The sequence below is a fragment of the Thermobia domestica genome, chromosome 6 (genome assembly GCF_964235325.1).
Source record: "Thermobia domestica chromosome 6, izTheDome1.hap1.1, whole genome shotgun sequence".
Classification (NCBI taxonomy): Eukaryota; Metazoa; Arthropoda; class Insecta; order Zygentoma; family Lepismatidae; genus Thermobia; species Thermobia domestica.
Genome location: NC_137459.1, coordinates 57179449 through 57200779, shown reverse-complemented (window position 1 = coordinate 57200779; position 21331 = coordinate 57179449). Strand labels below are relative to the sequence as shown.

The following is a 21331-nucleotide window of genomic DNA, read 5'->3' as shown; positions in this document are numbered from 1 at the left end:
TATTTCAAAATAGAATATGGACAGTAACCATATTTAGATTTGAGGACATGGTTATTTGTGTATTTGTACAGTAATTCGAAACGAAATGAAATGAAATTATTCAGTTTAACGTCCCAAGATTATGCCCTTTTAGGCTGAGAAAGATGATGATTAAAGCAAATGGATGATTATGGAAGAATTGATGGAACAAGAAAGTGGGAGAAAACGGTAGTATCCCGAGAAAACTCACGGACACGATGTTTTCCACCACAAAATTACATGGCCAGGGACTGAACAGAGACCCCACTCATCATAGGTAAGCCACCGTGACCCCCAATACAGTAATACAAGTATATGGTGAGGATGATGAATAGCAACTTAATCTGTGTTGTTTCAATTACACTTTTGACTTCAATTAATCGAAATAATCGTAATGCCGTTTACAACAATTTGATATCTCAAACCGTTCCTGGTAAGGTCTGCAACACTGCTTAAAATTATTGTAATTACAACTACCAAATACTATCGCTGTGATGTTATACGCTGATGCAAAAGAAAGCTAAGATTATCATTTTAAATATTCCCTACAAATTCGTCATTTTAAGTAGTGTTGCAAACTCTATCAATGTTTAGTGTATTTCCAGAACGGTTTGAGATATCAAATTACTGTAAACGGTATTATGATTGCTTTGCCTGCTGAAAAGCATCTAACTCCTTAGATACAATATTTATTTTAGGACTTTTCGAAATAAAGCCTATATAAAAAAAATCAATTTTCTATTTCTTGTAACTTTGTTCTTATTTATCAGCAATGCATCATATCATGGTCATAGTATTCGACACTAAGTTACTTTAGATATGCACTGTCTCGTTCACCCCAGTTACTTTATTACTGTTTTACTGCCCTCCGAAATTTGGATATTTACGATACTATAGCATCCTTAGTTGGTAACACTGAATAAAAGTGTGGTATTTTAATGTTTCGTTTTAATGTAGATTTGAAATAGGTAATAATATGATGTACTGCTATCTGAAAAAAATGAAGCTTTATATTAAGATGGCAACACCGTTAATATCATGGTGATATTGCCAAATACATCAAATTTTTCTGTATTTGATTGGTACAAAATTTCAGTTATTTCTGTCAATTAATTTAGAAGTTACAAGGAGGGGGTCACATTAATCGACTCACCCTGTATAGTATTGTTTAGTATTAGGACAAGTAAAGAATTAGAACTTTTAAATAACCACCATTTTTACCTATAGTGTACAGAGGGCCGACGGCTTGAACTCAACAACCAATATTGAATAACAAAACTCACGATTCTCTATAAAGAACAGAAATTTGAATGATGTTGAACGAGGAAATTCGCAAAGACGAATTTACGGTGATATTTTTTCCGCTTAATTTTCTACACATATGAATAGTTTGTGAAACAGGTTAGAGGGCTATTCCCAGTTGGAAATTGCTGACAAGAAATTCTTGATGTAGTTATTGAGGGATAATGTGGTGGAGAGCACATACGGCTTCCTCGACGGTTAGGGCACAAGGCTGGAAAGGATTAAAATGAAGAGGGTGGGGGTTATTGAAGTGGAGATATTACATACTATTGGTAAGTTTGATGTGTTCGTCAGTCTCCAGAAGTCCTTCCTCAAGTCTGGCATCAACGGCAAGGAAGTTTAACAGTTCGGTTGGAGTAGGATCAATAACTTTAACGAGGTAGTTGGTATTGAAAAACTGTAGGCATATCTCCAGTGTTCGTTCCCCGTGGATCCATGTTACAAAAATATCCTTTATGAATCGAGCACTGGTGGAATGCTGAAGTGGTAATAAGGAGGGAATTTGTTGTTCCAGGAACCCCTTGAATTGATTGGCGTATGAGCACACTCCATAGTAGTGTTTTCGGTTTGAAGATAGTGGTTATCTTCAAATGTTAAGCTTATTAATGGTAGGCGTTTGAGGTTTGGTATCTATATTTGGGAAATTATTGAAGAACGTAGAGCCCATGAGTAAAAGTAATGTAATAACAAAGTTAACGAAATTGTCAATACATAAAACTACTGCTAAGCAGACCATATTTGCATGTGTAGGCCCTACTGTAAATAAAAATTGTTCAGAAACATTTTCGTGTTAATTTATACCATTTTCAGGCTATTTTGCGGGTTAGGAACAGAATTGGGTGGCGCGACAATCGCAGATAATCCGAAAAATAGCAGAAAAGGGACATTAATCAACACGAAAATGGTTGTCTACAAATATAGTTGTCTTAATAAATAGTAGTTTTCTGTACTTACAAGTTTGTTGGTTTACTTTTTCACAAAAAGAAACGATCAACTGTTTTTATTTATTTATTTAATTTAGTTAATTAATTTGCTTAATTGTTGTCCTGTTGTATAACTTATTCTACCGTTGTAAATTTTCGTTCAAAATGGAATTTATCATCACAAAGAAGAAGAAAGAAAAGGAAAGAAAAACCCTGGATAATCCACCCGCGGATAATCGTTGGAAAACAGACTATTTTAAAATCAAAAGCACTGACATAAGCACTTACGTAGCACCTTCATTATTCACCTTTCATAGAACGCCTGAAGCAACAAATTCTCCGTTTACCGCCTCAACATTAGAAGGTTTCATCTGGCTTCGATTCGTAAATGATAGTTTCCTAATACTGATCCGAGGCTAACCAGCACTGCAACTATTTGTACAGTAATCAATAAATGCCTATTAAACTCGCCTAACCTTCACGAACCAAAGTATCAGCTTCCGTGATAAGAAATCAGGCTTGAAAACTGTCGTATCGAAAGTGCTCCACATCAAACCCGCCCCCAGTGTACAAACAATATTTCCACTTAAAGAGCTCCCAATCCTACCATATACAATGTCAAAGCCATTCGGGATATCCCTATGTTCTCCACCACATCATCACTCAACAACTACCTCAAATTCTCTTGCCAGCGTTCTCCAACAAGGTATACCCTTCAACTTCATCCATAAATAATTCAATTCTACTAAAATAAAAAATAATACAAAAACCGTACAATCATCTATTTGAAATTTTCTCAGTCAACACCATCCTAGCCTCATCTTCATCTGAAGCCAAAAGGACTTTACTGACCTACTCCAAAATCATTGATATCGACAGCTTCCTGATCTTCACTATCACGTTCTTAGAAATACCTTTACCTTCACCGAAGAAATTCCAGAAACAGAAGTAAGACTTGCCAGATTTTCGACACCAGTCTGCCTTTCCGATGTCCAATAAAAAAAGACAAAATACATATTGAGCTATTCAGTTGCTTTGGACTTTTGAACTTCATTTGCATCCTTAAATGCACCCACTGTCTAACCTTCTACGTTACCGAAACTCCAACTCCTGTTTTAATTCTCATTAAGTCAATAATATATGTGCAATGTTAAGACTTCCCTTCCAATAGTCTCAGATAATAGAGTACATCACAATGGTATATTTGACTATTCTTCCGCGTGAGAATTCTCAGGATCCTTCCCCCAAACTCTTCTACGTCGCTCAGAAAAAGATAGAAAGACCATTGTGTTACCATCTTATTTGTGTACCTCTTCTCTACTAGTCTAAATTTCACCCCATAACACTCTCTTTGTTTTTCATTTTAATTCGTATTTTTTTCTAGATTATATTTTATATTTTTCTTCTTTCTATATGTTATTTAATCAATCGATCAATGGCCAGGTAAGTTTGCAGTGGACAAAATCGTGTCCTTGGGTTTTCTCGGGATACTGCCGTTTCCTCCTACTTTATTATTCGATCAATTCTTTCATCATCATTCATTTACTTTAATCATCGTCTCCCTTAGCATAATCCTGGGACATTAAACTGAAATATTTCATTTCATTTTTTACATTTAATTTTAATACTTTTTATTTTTATTTAACTTACATTTCTCTTTTACTTGTTTCTATTATAAATTCTTACATACTTAAGTACGTTTTTCTTTCTTCATTAATTATTTCTTTTACCCTTGTTCTTACTGATCAAGCCATCCCCTGAGTTTTATGTTCCTCCAGAAAACTCTTCCAATTTTTAACTTGCCAGCACTATCATGTGATTTTAATTACTGTTCTGTGACGTTCCCTACACTTCTCAATTATTGCTTTTTCTTCCACACTTCTTGCCCTCCTTGCTTACTAATGAAATATTTAGCGAAAGATTGCTTAATCTTGTGTGTGCGTGTGTGTGTTTGTGTAGGTTTGTGTGTAGGTGTGTATGTGAGAGAGAGAAAAGTGAGAGATAGTGAAAGATAGACAGAGAGAAAGAGTTCTGTCCCGTTTCTAGTGATTTTTTTCACTCCTACTTCAGGATTCCTCCTCTTTTCTACCAACCATCAAAATTCAAAAATATTTCAAAAATAGAGTTCAAGGAATACCAAAATCCGTCACGACAAGTACATGTCATCTCATTTGTATTATAAATTCTGTTTAAGGGAATAATTACACAGTTCTGGTGACTAGAAGCTAAATATCAATTTTATTTTACACAAGTCCATTCACATTGTCACTAAAATTTAAGCCTTCGATCATGCCTCGTCTTCCGAAAAGAAATAAGACATAGAAATATAGAAATTTCGATGAAATAAGAAGTAATTTTCACTCACACAAATTTCTCTTGTTAGATATGTAATTTATCAATATTTACCGCCGAAATAGAAATATACTTCAACACGATCATAGATACGACTTCAGTACGATCTTGCCAGTGGGGACATAATTTTTGAGACAATTGGAATGCTATTGGAATTGAATAGTAGCAAACTTTAGTCTAGACTTTAGTCCAGTAACAGTGACATTAGGATATAAACCAACGACCATGAATCACACAGTTCAATATGTATTATTTGGCTGGTTAATTATAAATCTTCATATGTGTGACGCCAGAGAGCTCTATTTAGTTTCTCTGCTACGTCTTTCCATGCATTTAGCAAGAAAGGAATGCAATATAGAAATTTAGACTAAACTCCCTGCATGAACTCCTCAAGGATTTGAAATGACATGACCTGCTGGCGATTTTAAGTTGGGGAATGTATGAATCCCACCACCGTTGTTGCTGTTTTTCTCGAACGGAACTCATTACTTCTTTCATTGTAACCCCCAGTTGTCCTCAATACGCTGGGTGAACGCCCTATTCCCAACATCCTCTGGTTTTCCCCAATAGTCACTCATTCAAGTACTGGCCAAATCTCGCACTACCTAACTTCGGTGATTTCGCTGGAACCATCATAACAATAGAGTTGGCTATGTAAAAGTATGTTTTTTCTTAGTTGTTATTGTTTGTTCATTTATTCTAAAAGCCACTGCATCAGCTTTTTAACTAATTGTGTTATCTTCTCTACAGAAAAGAATTTAAGACGGAATACAAGAAGAAGTTCCGCCCATTCTCTCAATATGAATATGTTGAAGGACGATTTCAAAAGAAGAAAGAACCTGAGCCTGCGCCTGTGCCTGCGCATGCTCCCGTTCCAGTTCCAGTTCCAGTTCCAGTTCCTGTTCCTGTTCCCGTTCCTGAGTTACCACAACCAAGTGATTCGTGGTATCGTGAAGTTCTGGAACTTCGCAAGAAAGCAGGAGAATATAAGGTAAAAAAAAAGTCATTATCTTGTATCAAGGGAAGTAAAAATAATCTTACTAAACTCTGCTTTCTACGATTATCAACTTACTATTTCAAATAAATATTAAATACATGTTTTACACACCAATCCAAATTTATTCAATTGTGTGTAGTTTCTTCAACAGCAAGCTACATCATTTGATAAGATTTTTGTGTACAATGATCACAGAAGGTGTAAATGGAAAATAATTGTATTTGTTGAACCGTTTTGTTTTCCTACATTGTGACTGTTCAAAAAGTCAATAATTAATCATAAACAGTAGTCATTTTATTTTCTATGATCACTCTTCCTAGATAAGTGGATCGATAAGAAAGATCTACTGAAGGAAATAATTAAATTTATGTGTTACCTTTTTATTTATAGAGTCAAGTTTATCGCTTGTCATTAAGTAATTGAAGATGTTGGATCAATATCGAAAGAATTCATAACAATACCAATTTTACAGGTAATCTGCATAACTACCTCCTAATGACTAGAAAATATATTTGGTCCTCACAAAAAAGAAGCAATGTCATTGAAAAAAAAATAAATAATCTTAGTTCAAAGCAATGAATTGTGGAGCAACACTAATTTAAAAATGAGAAACACAAGCTTAAAATTTTCCATTTTCTTCTGTAAATTGTTTTACCGAGTTCACCTTTGGCAATACAAGTAAACCCTGATACGATATGCTGCACTGAAGACTTCTACTAGGAGCTGAGATTTAGTTTGTAATTTGACTTTTATTTATGTTGTGGATCTAGGTTGCTTAGATCACTATTGCACTCGGGTCCACAACTGTTACATTTACGGGAATTTCTGTTCCTTGATGAGTGATCTTAGCTAATTTCGACCTCATGATTCCGTCAATGTAGTCAAAAATGTTCCATCATGTTACATTTTGTTGCTACAGGGTGTTCAAAAATAAAGTGACATACATTCTAACATAGTGTATATTCCGAAAGAATATCCAGGTTTGTACAGAGTGAAGGCATAGTCATGTTACAGGTTGAGAAAATAATGGAAATAGCAAAGAATACAAGAGTGTGAAAGAACACACACACACACAAGAACAAGGAGGGTATAGAAATACATACTGCTGTTAAAAGAAATTACACTGCCGTTGTTGTCTGTAAACACATTGTGTTCAAACTGCTATGAGAATAAGAAAGGTCATGGAACACCAGTAAACACACAAAAATGCTGCATTAATACAAGCAAATCTACCATTCGGGTGCCATCCGGAGAATATGTATACATGGAACCTACTGAATAACACAGCGAACACCGATATCTTGGTTGTATGTGCACAAGCTTTCACTGTGACGTGTACTTGGAACTTTTCCTTTCGGTAAACATGGAGCGTCTCTTGCACTTTTGCTTGGTATCTCTCAGAAGAAACCAACAATAATTTCCATCATAGCAGGCTCTCGTTTCCCTTGGTACCGTTGCTATATTTGTAAAATCTGTTGGTGGAAAAGTTCTTCTTGTTCATCGCTTACTACCCCTAACTTGAGAGAGAAGTTAGTCGAGGTGCAACGACATCCTGCATCCTAATAGTTCATAGTTTCGTACCAGGTCAGTTATCAGTTGCTTGTAGTTGCCAGCTTTCTCGTTCCCTAGAAGGCAAATAGCAGATACTGCAAATAGAATTGGAGGTTTCTTTGTGACATGTGAAGCGAACATGTAACAGAAACTGTTCGAGGAAGTTTTACAACGTCTATGTCTTGCCTACTTTATGACTGTAACATACAAATGTTCTGTTCACTCTCTGATAGCCTACTCTCAGACTGATACGCACTCTTATGCTTGACACATCTAACGTCGTCGGAATAAAAGCTAATTGTGGAAATGTTACAATAAATATTAATTAGTGGCTGTTATTTCCTTCTACATATTAGAACTATTCAAATTAAATACTGTAATTTGTTGTACAATACATTTTTTTTTCTTTCTTCAATAGATATGTTTGGTTTCTTCAATAGGTCTGTAGTGAAAAGCTCTCGTTGGAACTCTGGAATTTGAAATTGAGGAGTTCTATGTAATAAGGGCCCATAACGGGAAAACATGTTTTGAGAAAATTGCGTATAAATATTTCTAACATAGATATGTTTTTTTTTTTTTTTTTTTTTTTATTTAGCGTTTGTACATGTGCACCCTAAAAGAGAAACATGGATTTTTTTTTATTCTACAAAATACAAAGAAAATAACAGTTTGTTATACTATAACATAAATATGAATGTTTTAAAAAAAGGTTTGCATAGCCCTTATTAGAGAGAACGACTTTGCAGGGTTCTCGCGTGTATGTATCGTAGCAGTTGTGTGATACGCTTTGTGAATATGAATTAATAAACGTAATTGCAAAGTAAGGAATACAGTATAAAGTAACCAAAACAATATATGTGCAACAATAATACATTAAAGTAGTCCATGTATTATGTAGAAAATGGGCATGTAACAGTCCTACGCACTGGAAACAGTCTATGCATTGTGTAGGGCTGGTAAAACATACTCATGAAAATCATCTTCTGCATTCCCGCTGTGTAGTTCTTGGTTTACGATTTGGACTTGACGGAACACTTCCTCGTACCCAGCAACAGCATCTGGATCCAGAAAACGAAACAAACTCCGTACATCTCGTTCTTTGGCTGAGTACGTCTACTCTGTAGTAGGCCTGACAGCAGGGCATCTTCTTGTCCCTTTGAGCCATTTCCGTAAAATTGAGCAAACGACTCTTCTTGTTCCTCAGCATTGAAAGTTCTTTTACAGCATCTGTCCATAAATGCAAGTTACTTTTTGGGAATATCTTTGCCAGTACTTGTTATTTAACTCTAACCTGAGTTCCTTTTCTTTTTCTTTGCGTTACGATCCCTTTTTGACTGTCTCTTCTGTTTCTTTGGTCTATATCTGAACTCGTGCTGGCACATTGCGACGTATTCAACGCTGTTCAAAAAACTACCCCACCAATATAACTGCAGCAGATACTCGCTTTCGTCTCACAACGACCTCCACTCCTTCATTGTAGCAGCATCGAGACTTGCGATATCGCAATGAAATTTTGAAGGTTTATAGAATTAATACCAAAGAATTTTAAAATGCAATCTCCCTAAAAAGGGCCTATGCCGGTATAAGCCTCTATTAGATAGAACTCCTCAATTGTTCTCTTTATTTTTGTTTTCCCTTTTAATAATATTCTGCATTTTGTTTATTATATATATTCTTAACGCATTTCTCAGTCGGTAAGAATGTAAAGTAAAGAGTAAGTGCCGCATTCACTGTATGCACTACAAATAATCGAAGAAATTAATCAACTGACAACATATTAAGCTCTTTCCTAAAACTGATATTTCCATGTTACAGGCTTGAAGAAGTGATCATTTTTCCCAGACGATTTGAAAATGAGATATTTGTTCTGATAATGCTTCTGCAACATAAGACAATTAGAAACCAAAAATAATGAAGACTTCTTTATATCTAATAAATGTTAGAAGCATAAAGCGAGAATGTTCTGTAATGCAAGTTTGTGTAAGATGCTACAGCAATTAATTTTATAGAGAAATAATAACAACTATAATATGTAACTTCAACTTCCAACGTTACACCCGTAAGATTTCTATTTATATTAAACACAGCTTAACTGATCGCAGAATATTATAAAATTATTTTAAATCTTATAAAAGAGGTCAAACTCTATTCGCCTGTGTGTAACAAAGCTCTTTCTACAGAATAAAAGAAATAAGGAAATATTTAGTTTTTGGACAAATGCTAATTCTGAATCAGAAGAAAAAGATACATGTAATTATACGAATAATTGAGAAACATGCGTATGGAGTTCCTATTTCACATTTTATTAGAAATAGTATATTACCAGAAAGATAACAAGAAATATTTGACTCCAAGCCAGATCAGTGTTATATAATTGGCACATGAAACTTCAAAGATGAAATGATGTAATTACTTGTTTTGCAGGAATGGAGAAAGCAGAGAGAATATTAAATATTAATTGATTCTACAGTGAGAAAGCATTTAACAATTGATGATAAACTTAGAGAAGCAATAATGATTCTCTTGCTTTCAACGAACCCATTTTAACCTATGAGCTTCTATTGTCAAAACTCAAGAACATCTCATTAAACACAGCAGTTTGTTTTATGTATATGTTACTTTAAATACTTTTTCCACTTGTAATTGAAATAATATTGCAAACTATGTGGTTTCAATTCAGTAAAATATGTAAATATTTTTTTTGTTAAAACGTAACTTCTCTTGTATTTTTTTCAGAATACATTACATAATTTTGTAACTATTTGTTTAATTCTATATGTATAATTTCCTTTTCCAATGACAGTATCAAGTTATGCTATCACCATCGTTATGCAAATAATTTGTACCCAATGAATTGTCTTCCCACAAAATAAAGTCTAATTGTTCAGCATAGTATTTAAATGTCTCTCTTTAATATTATAACATAATTATTATATTATACGTATCCCTGTTGATGTTCTTCGTGGTCTTCAGCATGAATGGTATAATACCCTTAAAGCAAAAGTAATTTCTAGGATTACAATATCATAACCAAACTTTTGCTATGGTTTCACACAGATGACTTTAGTGAATGGAAACATCTAATTTTTCCAAATACAGTGGTAAATAATACATGCAATTTTTACCGCTAGGTTTTGGTAGAATCTAGAAATATGTCAGGTTTATTTTAGTGTATATTATAAATATTATCTGTTTGAGAACAAATTGACAAAATGTAAAATGTGACTGAAATAGTTATATTTTGAATACAGCTGTAACAGAATTCAATCGGTTATCTTTTTATTTATAATATGCAGCTAAAATTGATTCTACGATACTTTCACACCATTAACTTAATGAAGAAATTTCGTAACTAATTGATTATATGTGAGTTTTTACCATATGTTTCACGCACTCTTATTTGTCGTATTTACTTACGTCTAACTGTTGCTTTTTGTTTAGACTTCTATATACTCTGTTGCATTCTAGATCCTGAATTTATATTGAAGAAAACTGTTTTTCTGTTTAATTACAGCACCGTGGATGGGGAACTGAGTTGGTACCACAACATATTGCTGAACTTTACAACAAACAGATGACCCTTTGGGAACAAGTTTCTAGAAGAAGTTCATTATCAGCACTATCTCTCGCTGCAACTACTCCGAGGTACGTACTCATAGAGCATTCATTGATGCTTCAGTCTTTGTGGTTACGTGGTAATATATAATATTGAAAAATGTGTCCATAGAGAAATATGAATTATACAGATTCATAATTCATGTAGTAATCTTATTTAAGATACACCTGTAAAACCATTTTAAACTGGAAATTTTAACAATTCAAAATGTGAAGTGATAACGAAGTCGGCCAAGTTCTAGATTCGTGTAGTGAGATTAAGGATGAAAATTGTCAGGATGGCCGTCCGCGGGATTCAAACCTGAAATTCCCAATTGTAATGCAAAAGTTCAAATTCATACAGTTAGTTGATCGCAAGAATGACCGCTCAGAGTGAAAATAGAAAGTTACGATCTTACCATTCAAATTAATCAAGCTTTCTATATATAATAACGTTTCAAAACACAATGGCAAGGGTGAAAATTGGGATCCTTTATGTGATATTTCTATTTGATTCTTTTAACCTAATAAAAGGAAATATATAGATATTTATCTGATAGAGAAAAGTAACTGACAATTTTATCTTTCCTTTTATTCCAAACACCAACTGAAGAAGCTAAACATGCTTTAAAACACAGTGTAGATAGTTTAGTTCATTTGAATGGGAACTTTGTAACTTCAATGTGAGTTAAATAGTTTCAACGGGAGAGCTAACCGTTCACACACGCCTTCTTGGTAACTTTTCATATTTTAAAAATTAATTATTTATATGCAAATATTTAAATTAAGATAATTAACAAGACAACCTTTTGGCTGCCTTAATTTTCTTAAGCTTACATTTCTGAACAAATACACAAAAAGCAAAAATGTTGTTCGTCCCAAAATTGATTTAATTCTTTTCTTTAATTTATGGCTATTCTTATAAATAGTATTTTCTACAGAGTGACTTAACGAAAGGTGCCACAATTTTACTACTAGAATTAAAATAATCTTTTTTGCAGATAAAATACAGTAATGCATAACGATTAGATAAATATAATTTATATTTTTATTATCATAGCTAATGAAATGTTTTTACCTTAGTCTAACTTTGAATGAAAAGAGCTATGAAAATGATTAGAAAAACAAATGACTAAGTACTTTCTAACTTATGAAAAAAAATAAAATTTGTGATCTGCAAAATGTCCAACAAGATAAAAGGAACTATAAAACTTTATAGTCTGTTTCATGTCTGTCGGTTGATGTAAAATATAATAAAATACGTCCAGTATTAAAGTTCAATCCATAGGTTTTAGGTTTGTTGAGATGAATAGTGACACTCCAGATGCCGTTTAAGTCCAACTTCATCTCCCATCGACATGTAGAAGTTGAGGAGGAACAGTTTGAAGTGTAACAATAATCTAAAACGATCAATATTAGTGTTCAACCCATAGTTTTGGGGATTGGTGAGATGAATAGTGACACCCACAATGCCGTGGAAGTCCAAATTTATCCCCTATTGGCATAGGGGGAGAAGGGGTGAAGGTTGAGAGTGGGAAGAGGTGGCATTACGTGTTATCATCATTATGTTTTCATTGAAATGCGCATCCTAAGGAAAGAAAGGGTTTGAATACTTTCCATATACTTATTCTCCTCGTGCGAAAACCGGGAATCTCAGGTAGTCTTATTATAAATTTACAGTTTTAAGTTTCCATAAGTGTCAGTGGCAGATTTAGGCGCCTTGCGGCCCTAAGCAATTTATGACCGATGCCCTATTACCCGTCATTACACCCATCCAGTGATAAGCTATCGACTATTGAAATCGTTCTAGCATATGTTTGACAGTTTCGCTTTTGTCACAGACTGCTTTACAGTACGTTTACTTTCTAGTATATAAAGGTACCCTTGGGGTAATCAGTTTAACAGGTGACACCATGCAACGCTTTCTGACTAGTGTTAAGTGTGAACTGTGAAGTGTTTTTGAGAAAATTTAGGTTTGTTGTTTTAACGTAACAATGAAATATACCGAACCAAAGAAAGCGGAAAACGTTACAATAATAATTTAGAAAAGATAATTATTTCAATTTATTTATTTTTATTTATTTATTTTTATTTATTTATTTATTGTCTTTCTTTCGCGGCCCCTTTGAGTTCTGCGGCCCTAATCAACTTGCCTTGTTTGTCTAATCGGAAATCTGACGCTGAGAACCACCCATATGCTTAGAATTACAGAGACATAATTATTAAATCTTAATATATCTTAAAGAATTAGTCACAACATTACTAGAGAAACAAACACTAAGTGTAAGCATCAATGAAAAGTGTGGTTTTAAATGTAAACAGTGCTATTTAATTTTTAATTTTTATAAGTTACTTTCCTCTGCAAAGAAAAATTTTGAAATTAGAAATCATATAGTTTTCTCAACTTTGTAAAATCTCTTATCACCACATAATCCCTCTAATTGGGCAAATCCGCTGCTTAACCAACCGACTAATAATAATAATAATAATAATAATAATAATAATAATAATAATAATAATAATAATAATAATAATAATAATAATAATAATAATAATAATAATAATATGAATGTCCGTGTACCTTATATGTCCGAGTAAGAAGACACTGAAATGTTTTGCTATGCAAAAAAATGAAATATGGCATTGTATTTTATTGTAGGTCCATAACGAAAGAAGAGAAAGACAAAGAGAATAGCAAGAAGACCTCTCCAACTAAAAGCGCTACCACTAGAGCTCAACAGTTATCTGCACGAATAGAAGACAAATTAGAAGCTGAAAAGAAGAAAGCTGAAATTTTCAAAGTAAGTCTTTTATTTTTCTCTGCCTTATAATTGTTCATACAAATATTAATAAGAATTAATGTATTGAAACAACATGTTCAGATTAAGTCAGTTTGAAGTTATATCCCCAAAATATTTTTAAAGAAAATAGTCATAATGATTAAGAATAGAGTTCCCAAGTTTTAGACACCGCCTTCTTTAGCCTAGCCGGCATAACCGTGGGACGTAAAACTCAAAAATTTCATTTCATTTTTTTCCAAATTTTAGACAGTTTACAAGTGAAATGTGTGATATCACAAAGAAAGGTTATTTCATATGGATCTATTAGTTATTATTTGTTTACTATTATTATTATAAAGGAGGAGGAACGTATAAACTTTAACTGTGCCAGTTATTATTCGTAACTTATATTCACAACTGATTCCCTCAACGACCACACGAGTACATTCCAAGTTCTGAGTTACGCTTAAGCATCTGTACAGAACCTAACATAAACATACTATTTACTCAAGAGATATTTCTTACTCTCTACTTCCATATTCCACAATAGAGCATCTGTTTCTAAACATGCTCCAACAAATCCCTATATAATCATATTACCAAAATGAGAGAAAGAGATTCCACTACACGAGAGAACATAAGAGATTCCTTGAGTCCTAATCCATCTTGATCCGATTGCTATCCAAAATGATTTGTTGCACAGAATCTAACCTAGCAACACATATCCAATATATAGGCATGTGTCATTATTCCGTAACATTACGTGTCCGTACCCTTGTAGCCTCATTCCCAACAGGTTTTTCTTTTTTTTTCGAATAACATACACGTAACTTAAGCAACAATGCAGAAATAACAAAACCAAAAGTAAGGTTAAGTACCACACAATCCTATGTTACAAAAGCACTCTATACAGTATGCTAACTAACTAACTAAACTAACTAACTCTATGGCCTATGGAACCCGGAAGTTCAACGCTGCGTTCACAAAAGCTCTCGAAAAACAGTGTGTTAACTTCTGATACAAGTCCATAAAGGTAGGGTAGGCTTATATTGTTAAAACAAGGCCTACACTATTACTATGTGCCTACCACGTTTATTCGAGTTTATTCGAAGTGTTGCTAAGTTTCTTCTTCTTTTTCACCTCAACCATAGGTTGCTGGGTAACATGAAAATTTTAAAACTTTTTTTTCCTTTGGAAGAGCTGTTTTATTCTTTGATAAGGTTGCTAAGTTTAATAATATAATTCTAGTTTTATTAAGTGTGCCCTAGTCAAGAATATGTTCTGATTCCTTAGTTCTAATAAAGAAAGATTCGTAAGTATGCCTTTCAATTTGCGGAGAAGTCCTATGTAGCAATTATACCTTTCTAATCATGTGTTTTGATGCGAATAAATGTTTGGATAGACGTGGTACTGCAAGATCACAATCTTTAGAGTCTTTTAAATATTCTGTAAACCTAACTGCTATATGCCTTTTGGTCATTCCAATGTGGGTTTGAATCATTGACACATCACAGAGTAAATTCTCAAGGAATTTTGATTGTCCACATAATAATTTTTGTATCTCTTAAGGTTGCTTCCTACTTTCAATGGATATTTGAGAGAGCACTACTTTGAGACCATATTTATTTGCAATTTTCTGAAGTCTATACGAAAGTTTAGGCCAAAATGATATGCAGATTCATTTTCTTAGTATTACGGGTTATGCTATGAATTATCTATGATTAACATGGTTTAGGGACGTATGCGATATTTATGGTATTCATTAGCAACAACCAACTTTTTCTTAGAAATGATAGGCACCGATAATTTCTACACCAATATTCATGAACATTCTGTGTTGAGTGAAATGGAAAGAACTGAGTTGCGGAGAATGATGTTAATGTGTGTAAGTTATGTTAATTCGTGTCTGTGGAAGTGAAATTAAAAAAAAAAAACTGAATTGCTAAGCAATTTTTACAGATAAAGAATTCTTAACTTAATCATAAATGAGTTTTGAAATATCCAAGGTTTCCTTTCACCATCCTTTGCAAGTCATTTGAAGAGTAACGAACTAAAAGTATAATCATAGACAAAAATTTAACGTAGTCCTGGACAGTATTTTCACTGTGTTATTGTAAATTTTTAATGACTGTAATTTCCATATATCAAACGTTATTTTAGAATGATCATTTAGAAGTGCTAATTTGTAAGCCTGTTGTGGTTGCTCCTTTAACTTATCTTCAGAAGAAACTAATCTATACACCCTAAGGGAAAAAATCACCCAACATTACTCTTAATCTTGCACGGATGTTCAGACTTTTTTTTATGAATATAGAAACTTTATGAATACTAGCTGAACCTGCGCTCTCTACACAGCGGATCAGGTGAGCAGGAATCTCCTTTTCATTCCTCGCAACATCTATACGTGTCCCTTTACAGACACAAATGAAAGACGTCTTAGTAAAAAAAAAATAAATAAATAAATAAATAAATAAAATAAAATAAAAACTATCGGCAAGGGGTATCATAAAGGGGAGTTTTTTTCGATTATTTTTCAAGATATCGCACCGTTTTCAAGATTTGAGTCTACTTCCCATAGGAGATTCTAATTCGTGTATGATCGGTGTTTTTTTTTATTCTTGCATGCAATATGTAATAAGCAAATATATTACACACACACAATTAATTATAATATTGGTGATATATGTTGTTCATTGGACGAAACACTCCAAACAATAAGGGTTCATCTTTGACTGAAGAAATGATTATCCTTCGTTTTTCATTATCATTTGGGCATGAAACAAACGCTGACAGATATACTACTACTGTTTACAATTATGTGGTATTGGAATGTATAACTCGTAGGATATGTTGCTTTACTTTTTTTTTTTTTTTAAATTTCAACACTTCCAGTGTACCCCTAAAACATGTAATAAAGAAATAACGTCCATGTTTTTTTTTTAAATATTCGGGTTCTAATCCCGGTGGTAGCTCATGTGATTCGAATCCCACGTTAAACTATAGGTTCATGTCCACAATTGGCGTTGCGTTTTTCGTACTTCTTCCAGTAAGAGACAAGGCAGGAGGAGGATGGGCATACAAGCAGTAAAGATAACAGCATGTCTCGCAGATTACCTTCGCACTTTATAATAAGATAATATTTTCTGTTTTATTCCGATGCGCACACCTGAACTTATTTTAGATTCAAAGTGAGAATCACCCTGCATTACATTTGAATCAAATTAGACTTGAAAGAAACAGCGAAAACTACTTCATTTAGTTCAGGACGCAAAACTATTCCTTAATGGACTGTACATCTCTAGCGGACAAATTATTTAATTGTAAGTAGTACAAAGTAACTGGTTACTTACTTGTATTTTGTAAGTACTACACACCTAAATATTGAAATTTTGACTTAGTTTTATACTTTTATGTCATTTTAAATATAGTAAAAAGAAAAGCTATAAGTCTACTGAGATAATTTCTTATATATCTACTTAAAAAAATTAATTTATGGAAACTATAAATTAAATTAAATATACAGGGTGATTGAAAAGGGACGAAGCATCCACACGAAACGAACACTGATTGTTAAACAATATTCCAATGTTTCTACACATGAATTCGGACAGGGCATCACCTGTGTGAATATGCCAGTAACATTGCAGATATTCAAGTTGAGTTTTGTCCTGAAAATGTGAGCAAGACTACCGTAACTTAATGCCTTTCTGTAATATTCTTAATCTTAAGTTCAATCAAATGCCTGTGCCGGACAGATACTTACATTTGTGAGCTGTGAAATATTATTTTTGGAGTATTATATGTGTGTGTGCATATTCTGAATTTTTTTATAATGAAATTAGTAATGGGTTCGAGTTTTCGTTTCAGGCAGAAAAACAAGAGGAAAAGAAAGATATCCCTCGTTCAAGAAAAGAATTCTTAATTAGGCATCATCTAGAACGAACAACTGGAGCAAGTAAGAAGCTTTAAATTATCAATTATCTTCTTAGTGTAAAAATTTGAGAGTAATGTTTAAATAATAAAGCGAAATATTTTTCGTGATATCACTTAACAGTGTTGGTTTACGTTTATTTCATTGTCTCTAGGATGGAAATGTTATCCCAGAAGTACAGAATAACAATTTTTCTCAGGCAAAAGACGTTTCTTCAATTGAGACGACTAGTTTTTCACCTAGATGCCTTAAGAATAGAATCCATATACAGTGTACTACCGTTAAATTACAGTTATTTATCTCTCCATTGGAAATAGTGAGAATTTCCTTTAACTTCAAGCATCTAATCTTGCATTTAAGCCACTTCCTCAACTTTTAATCTAAATTATTATAGTTTAATACTATTATTCTAATCGTTTGTCTAAAACAAACATACGTACATCCACATCAGATATTCAAACCATTACTTTGGTTTTAGAAAGTACTGGACGGTCATTTTCATGGGATAGTCTGGTATAGCTTCACAGTACATGTAGATACCCGGAGATGACTTAGGACTAGAACTTTTACAACGAATATTTTACTGTTTTCAAATAGTTTATCTTTATATGCAATTGTTAGAATTATTATACGTTGGTATTGTAAGTACGTTAACTGATTTGTATCAATCGTCTTATTCTATATAAAAGATCATCAGACTTTGTTTCCTACATAAGAAACATTTGTTTGTTAATTCATTTAGTTTCATCTTATCCATATCACTCCCGGCGTTCCCTACAGGGGACATAAAATATGACGATGTTATTCTTTCTTTACAAATTTAAAATCAGACTGGCAACATTGAAAATTGTTTACAGGGGCTGATCATAAATTGATCATGCCCTGTATACAGTTTTCAATGTTGCCAGTCTAATTTTAAAGTTGTAAAGAAAGAATAATATCGTCATATTTTATATCCCCTGTGGGGGACGCCGGGACCGACATGGTTATAAGGATCAAAAGCAAACGTCAATACTTAAAAATAACTTATACCCAGTGGCGGGTCAAGCCTAAGGCCGCGAGGGCCTAGCTCCCCCTCCCCAGGTATTTTGAGTGATAAAAAAAGTCTTCTGCCAATAGAGGTTCACAGGACATTTCTAGGATAACATTAATAGTGGTGAGTTATATGTTTATATTTAACATTTATTTTCTCCGAGAATTTCTTACTTGAATGTTAATTACATTTTTTTGACATATAAAGTACAATGTCTTGTGACTAATCTGATTAGCTACTGTTCCTGTAAATGCCTACAATTTATGAATTGCTAATTCGTACTTCTTGTCTAACTGTAACTGGTGAAAGAAATTATTCATTTTTTTATTCCTAGTTCCTGATAACGAAATGCGTAAGCGGATTTCAAATTAAAATCATTTGCGTAAACTCATGATATACCTATTATAGTCTTGGTTTGGCTGCCCCCCGTTTTTACCTTTTGATCCGCCACTGCTTATACAATTTTATTAATTAACCACTGAAATCGTTGCAGCATTCTAATATCTGTAGTTTGATATTTCGTGCGTCATTTGATTTTTCTTTTAAAAAATTATATTACGAGGATAGTATATTTCTTACGTAATTCATTAAATTCATTCAATTTTGACTAAACTTGGAATAAGGGTAGATCTTTAAGCATTTGGTAGGTATATGTAATATTGTGGTGTGAAAGCTTATAAGTTAGTTTCCGAGTTATGGCTCCTCAAACTTGGAGTCAGATTTTTGGAAAATCCTTCTTTAATTGCTATTTTGAACAAAAAAAAATTGAAGAAGTCTTCAATGAAAATAAAATCTAACCAAAGCAAACACTTGTTACTATATACTAATCTCTTTTACAGTTGCGATGATATATCATTGCTTCCATCAGACAAATTATGAAAACACAATCTAAGGCTACCTACAGCTTATATATTTCAGAAAGTGAGAGGTCACTTCTAACAACCAATAAGATTCTTCCTTTTATTTTTACAGTTTTAATTTTTAAGGAGGGGTCATGGTGGCTCAGTGGTCATCTCTGGTGTGTGGGGTCACTGGTTCTATCCCTGGCCAAATAAGTTTGTAGTCGACAAGATCGTGTCCGTGGGTTTTCTCGGGGTAACCCCCGTTTCCTCCCACTTTTTTCATTCCACCAATTATTCCATCATCATTCACTTGCCTTAATCATCGTCTTCCTTAGCCTAAAGGGCGAAAAATGTGGGACGTTAAACTGGAAGATTTCATTTCATTTTTTTTTCAATTTATAAGGACTTTTGTTTACCGAAAACTCTGTCTGTCCGTATATAGTATATCTGACCGGGGGACACAAAATCTCGAAAATTATTTGATAAATCCCCATCAATTTTGGCCACGATGTTAAAGGTCAAAAGTTAGAAATCAAGTTCCTTGACGGACGTGACATTAGAGGTGGTACAAATAAACCATTTACAGTTTTAATGTTGATCACTGTCGAGCAAAACCAGTAAGACATAGCGAGGAATGCATTATTAAGAGAGCTGTTTCCCACAATCAATTACGCGCCACAAGAATATGTTTCATCTCCATCCTTATCTCTGTACTAAAATGGGAAGTAATATGATAGAAATCCAATACATCTCTTCCGGTTTTAATATAGATCTACATAGTGCACAAAAGATTAGACAAAGAGAAGCGTTAGAATTGGTTTAACGTTCAGAGAATAGGTACATTCTTCTCTCGTAGCCCTCTATTCAGCCCAGAAATGGCACAAAACAACCACTTCCGGTTTTAACGTTGATTGCTATAGAGTAAAACGGTAATAGATAGCGAGAACCTTTTTTTTTTTTTTTTTTTTTGCAATTAATTGAACGTCCAAACAATATATTCTATCTCTACTCTACTTACTAAAACCAGAAGTTCTAGAAATCTACTACAAATTCCGGTTTCAGTATTAATTGAGAAAGTGTCATGTTTTTAATACATCTTAAATATAATAAAATTCGATTGCCATGGGAACACTAAACTTTTAGAGTTGAGGAGGAATACATTATTGAAAGGAGACAGGAGTCAGCGTGTGATTTAAATTTGTATTGTTGCCTTCAGTCTCCTCTCATCATTGTGTTTGCATGAGGAATGCCAGACAGTCAGAAATAGAGAGAATTGTTGACAGGTAGACGGTGGTCCTCCTTCCCCAGCATCCTATCTCTAATACTCTTTTTTTAAAAATTTAGTTGTATTTAGTTCGTTAGTACAATAGGGGAGAGGGGGTACATTTGAACAGGGGGTACCTTTGAACATTTAAGATAACAGGCTAGAAATAATAGCATATCTGGTGGTTTCAAAATTTTTAGTTTGGCAAAACTGCGTTGCGTGACGGTCAACTGTTATCTGCCATTTTAGTGTAACTGTTGATGAACAGCAGTACTTTGTTACATTTGTGGTGTGGAAAGTTAGAATTTTTGTGAAGTTTTGTAAGATTTTTGACAGAAGCCTGTGTTTTGATATTATCTGCCATTCATTGCAGAAGCAAGTACATTAATTTACTTATCTAATGTTGTCCTTTGTATTTCACAATAGTTTGTACTACCTGGGTATTACCAAATTCCGCTTGGTCATGCCGGTTGGGGCAGTTTTGAACAAAAATTAGGGGGCACATTTGAACATTGTTCTACCTCTACTTTTCTGAAACTTATAAGTACCAGCAACATCTTTGTGTTCTCAGACAAGGAAGACAAATCTTCAGTGCCAACTGCTGATATTGTGTGTAGACTTTCTAATCCCACAACTTCTGGAGAGACAAAGCGTACTGCAAAAATTCTGTCGTTTCATGTTGATTTGCAGAATTTTAGGGTAGAATAAATTTTGTGTCCAGTACCCGGTTAGTGGTGAAAAAAA

The 21331-nt window shown here is 33.5% G+C and overlaps 1 protein-coding gene across 5 annotated transcripts in view; it reads left to right on the top strand.

The window, feature by feature from the left end:
* Positions 1-21331, top strand: part of LOC145688018 (uncharacterized) — a 553165-nt gene that overhangs the window by 457328 nt on the left and 74506 nt on the right. For all 5 annotated transcript variants that reach the window (XM_081761686.1, XM_081761689.1, XM_081761687.1 and 2 more), the window contains 4 exons: positions 5346-5586; positions 10658-10788; positions 13397-13538; positions 17385-17472. In XM_081761686.1, the coding sequence (XP_081617812.1) occupies positions 5346-5586; positions 10658-10788; positions 13397-13538; positions 17385-17472 (602 nt within the window). The remainder of the gene's footprint in view (positions 1-5345; positions 5587-10657; positions 10789-13396; positions 13539-17384; positions 17473-21331) is intronic.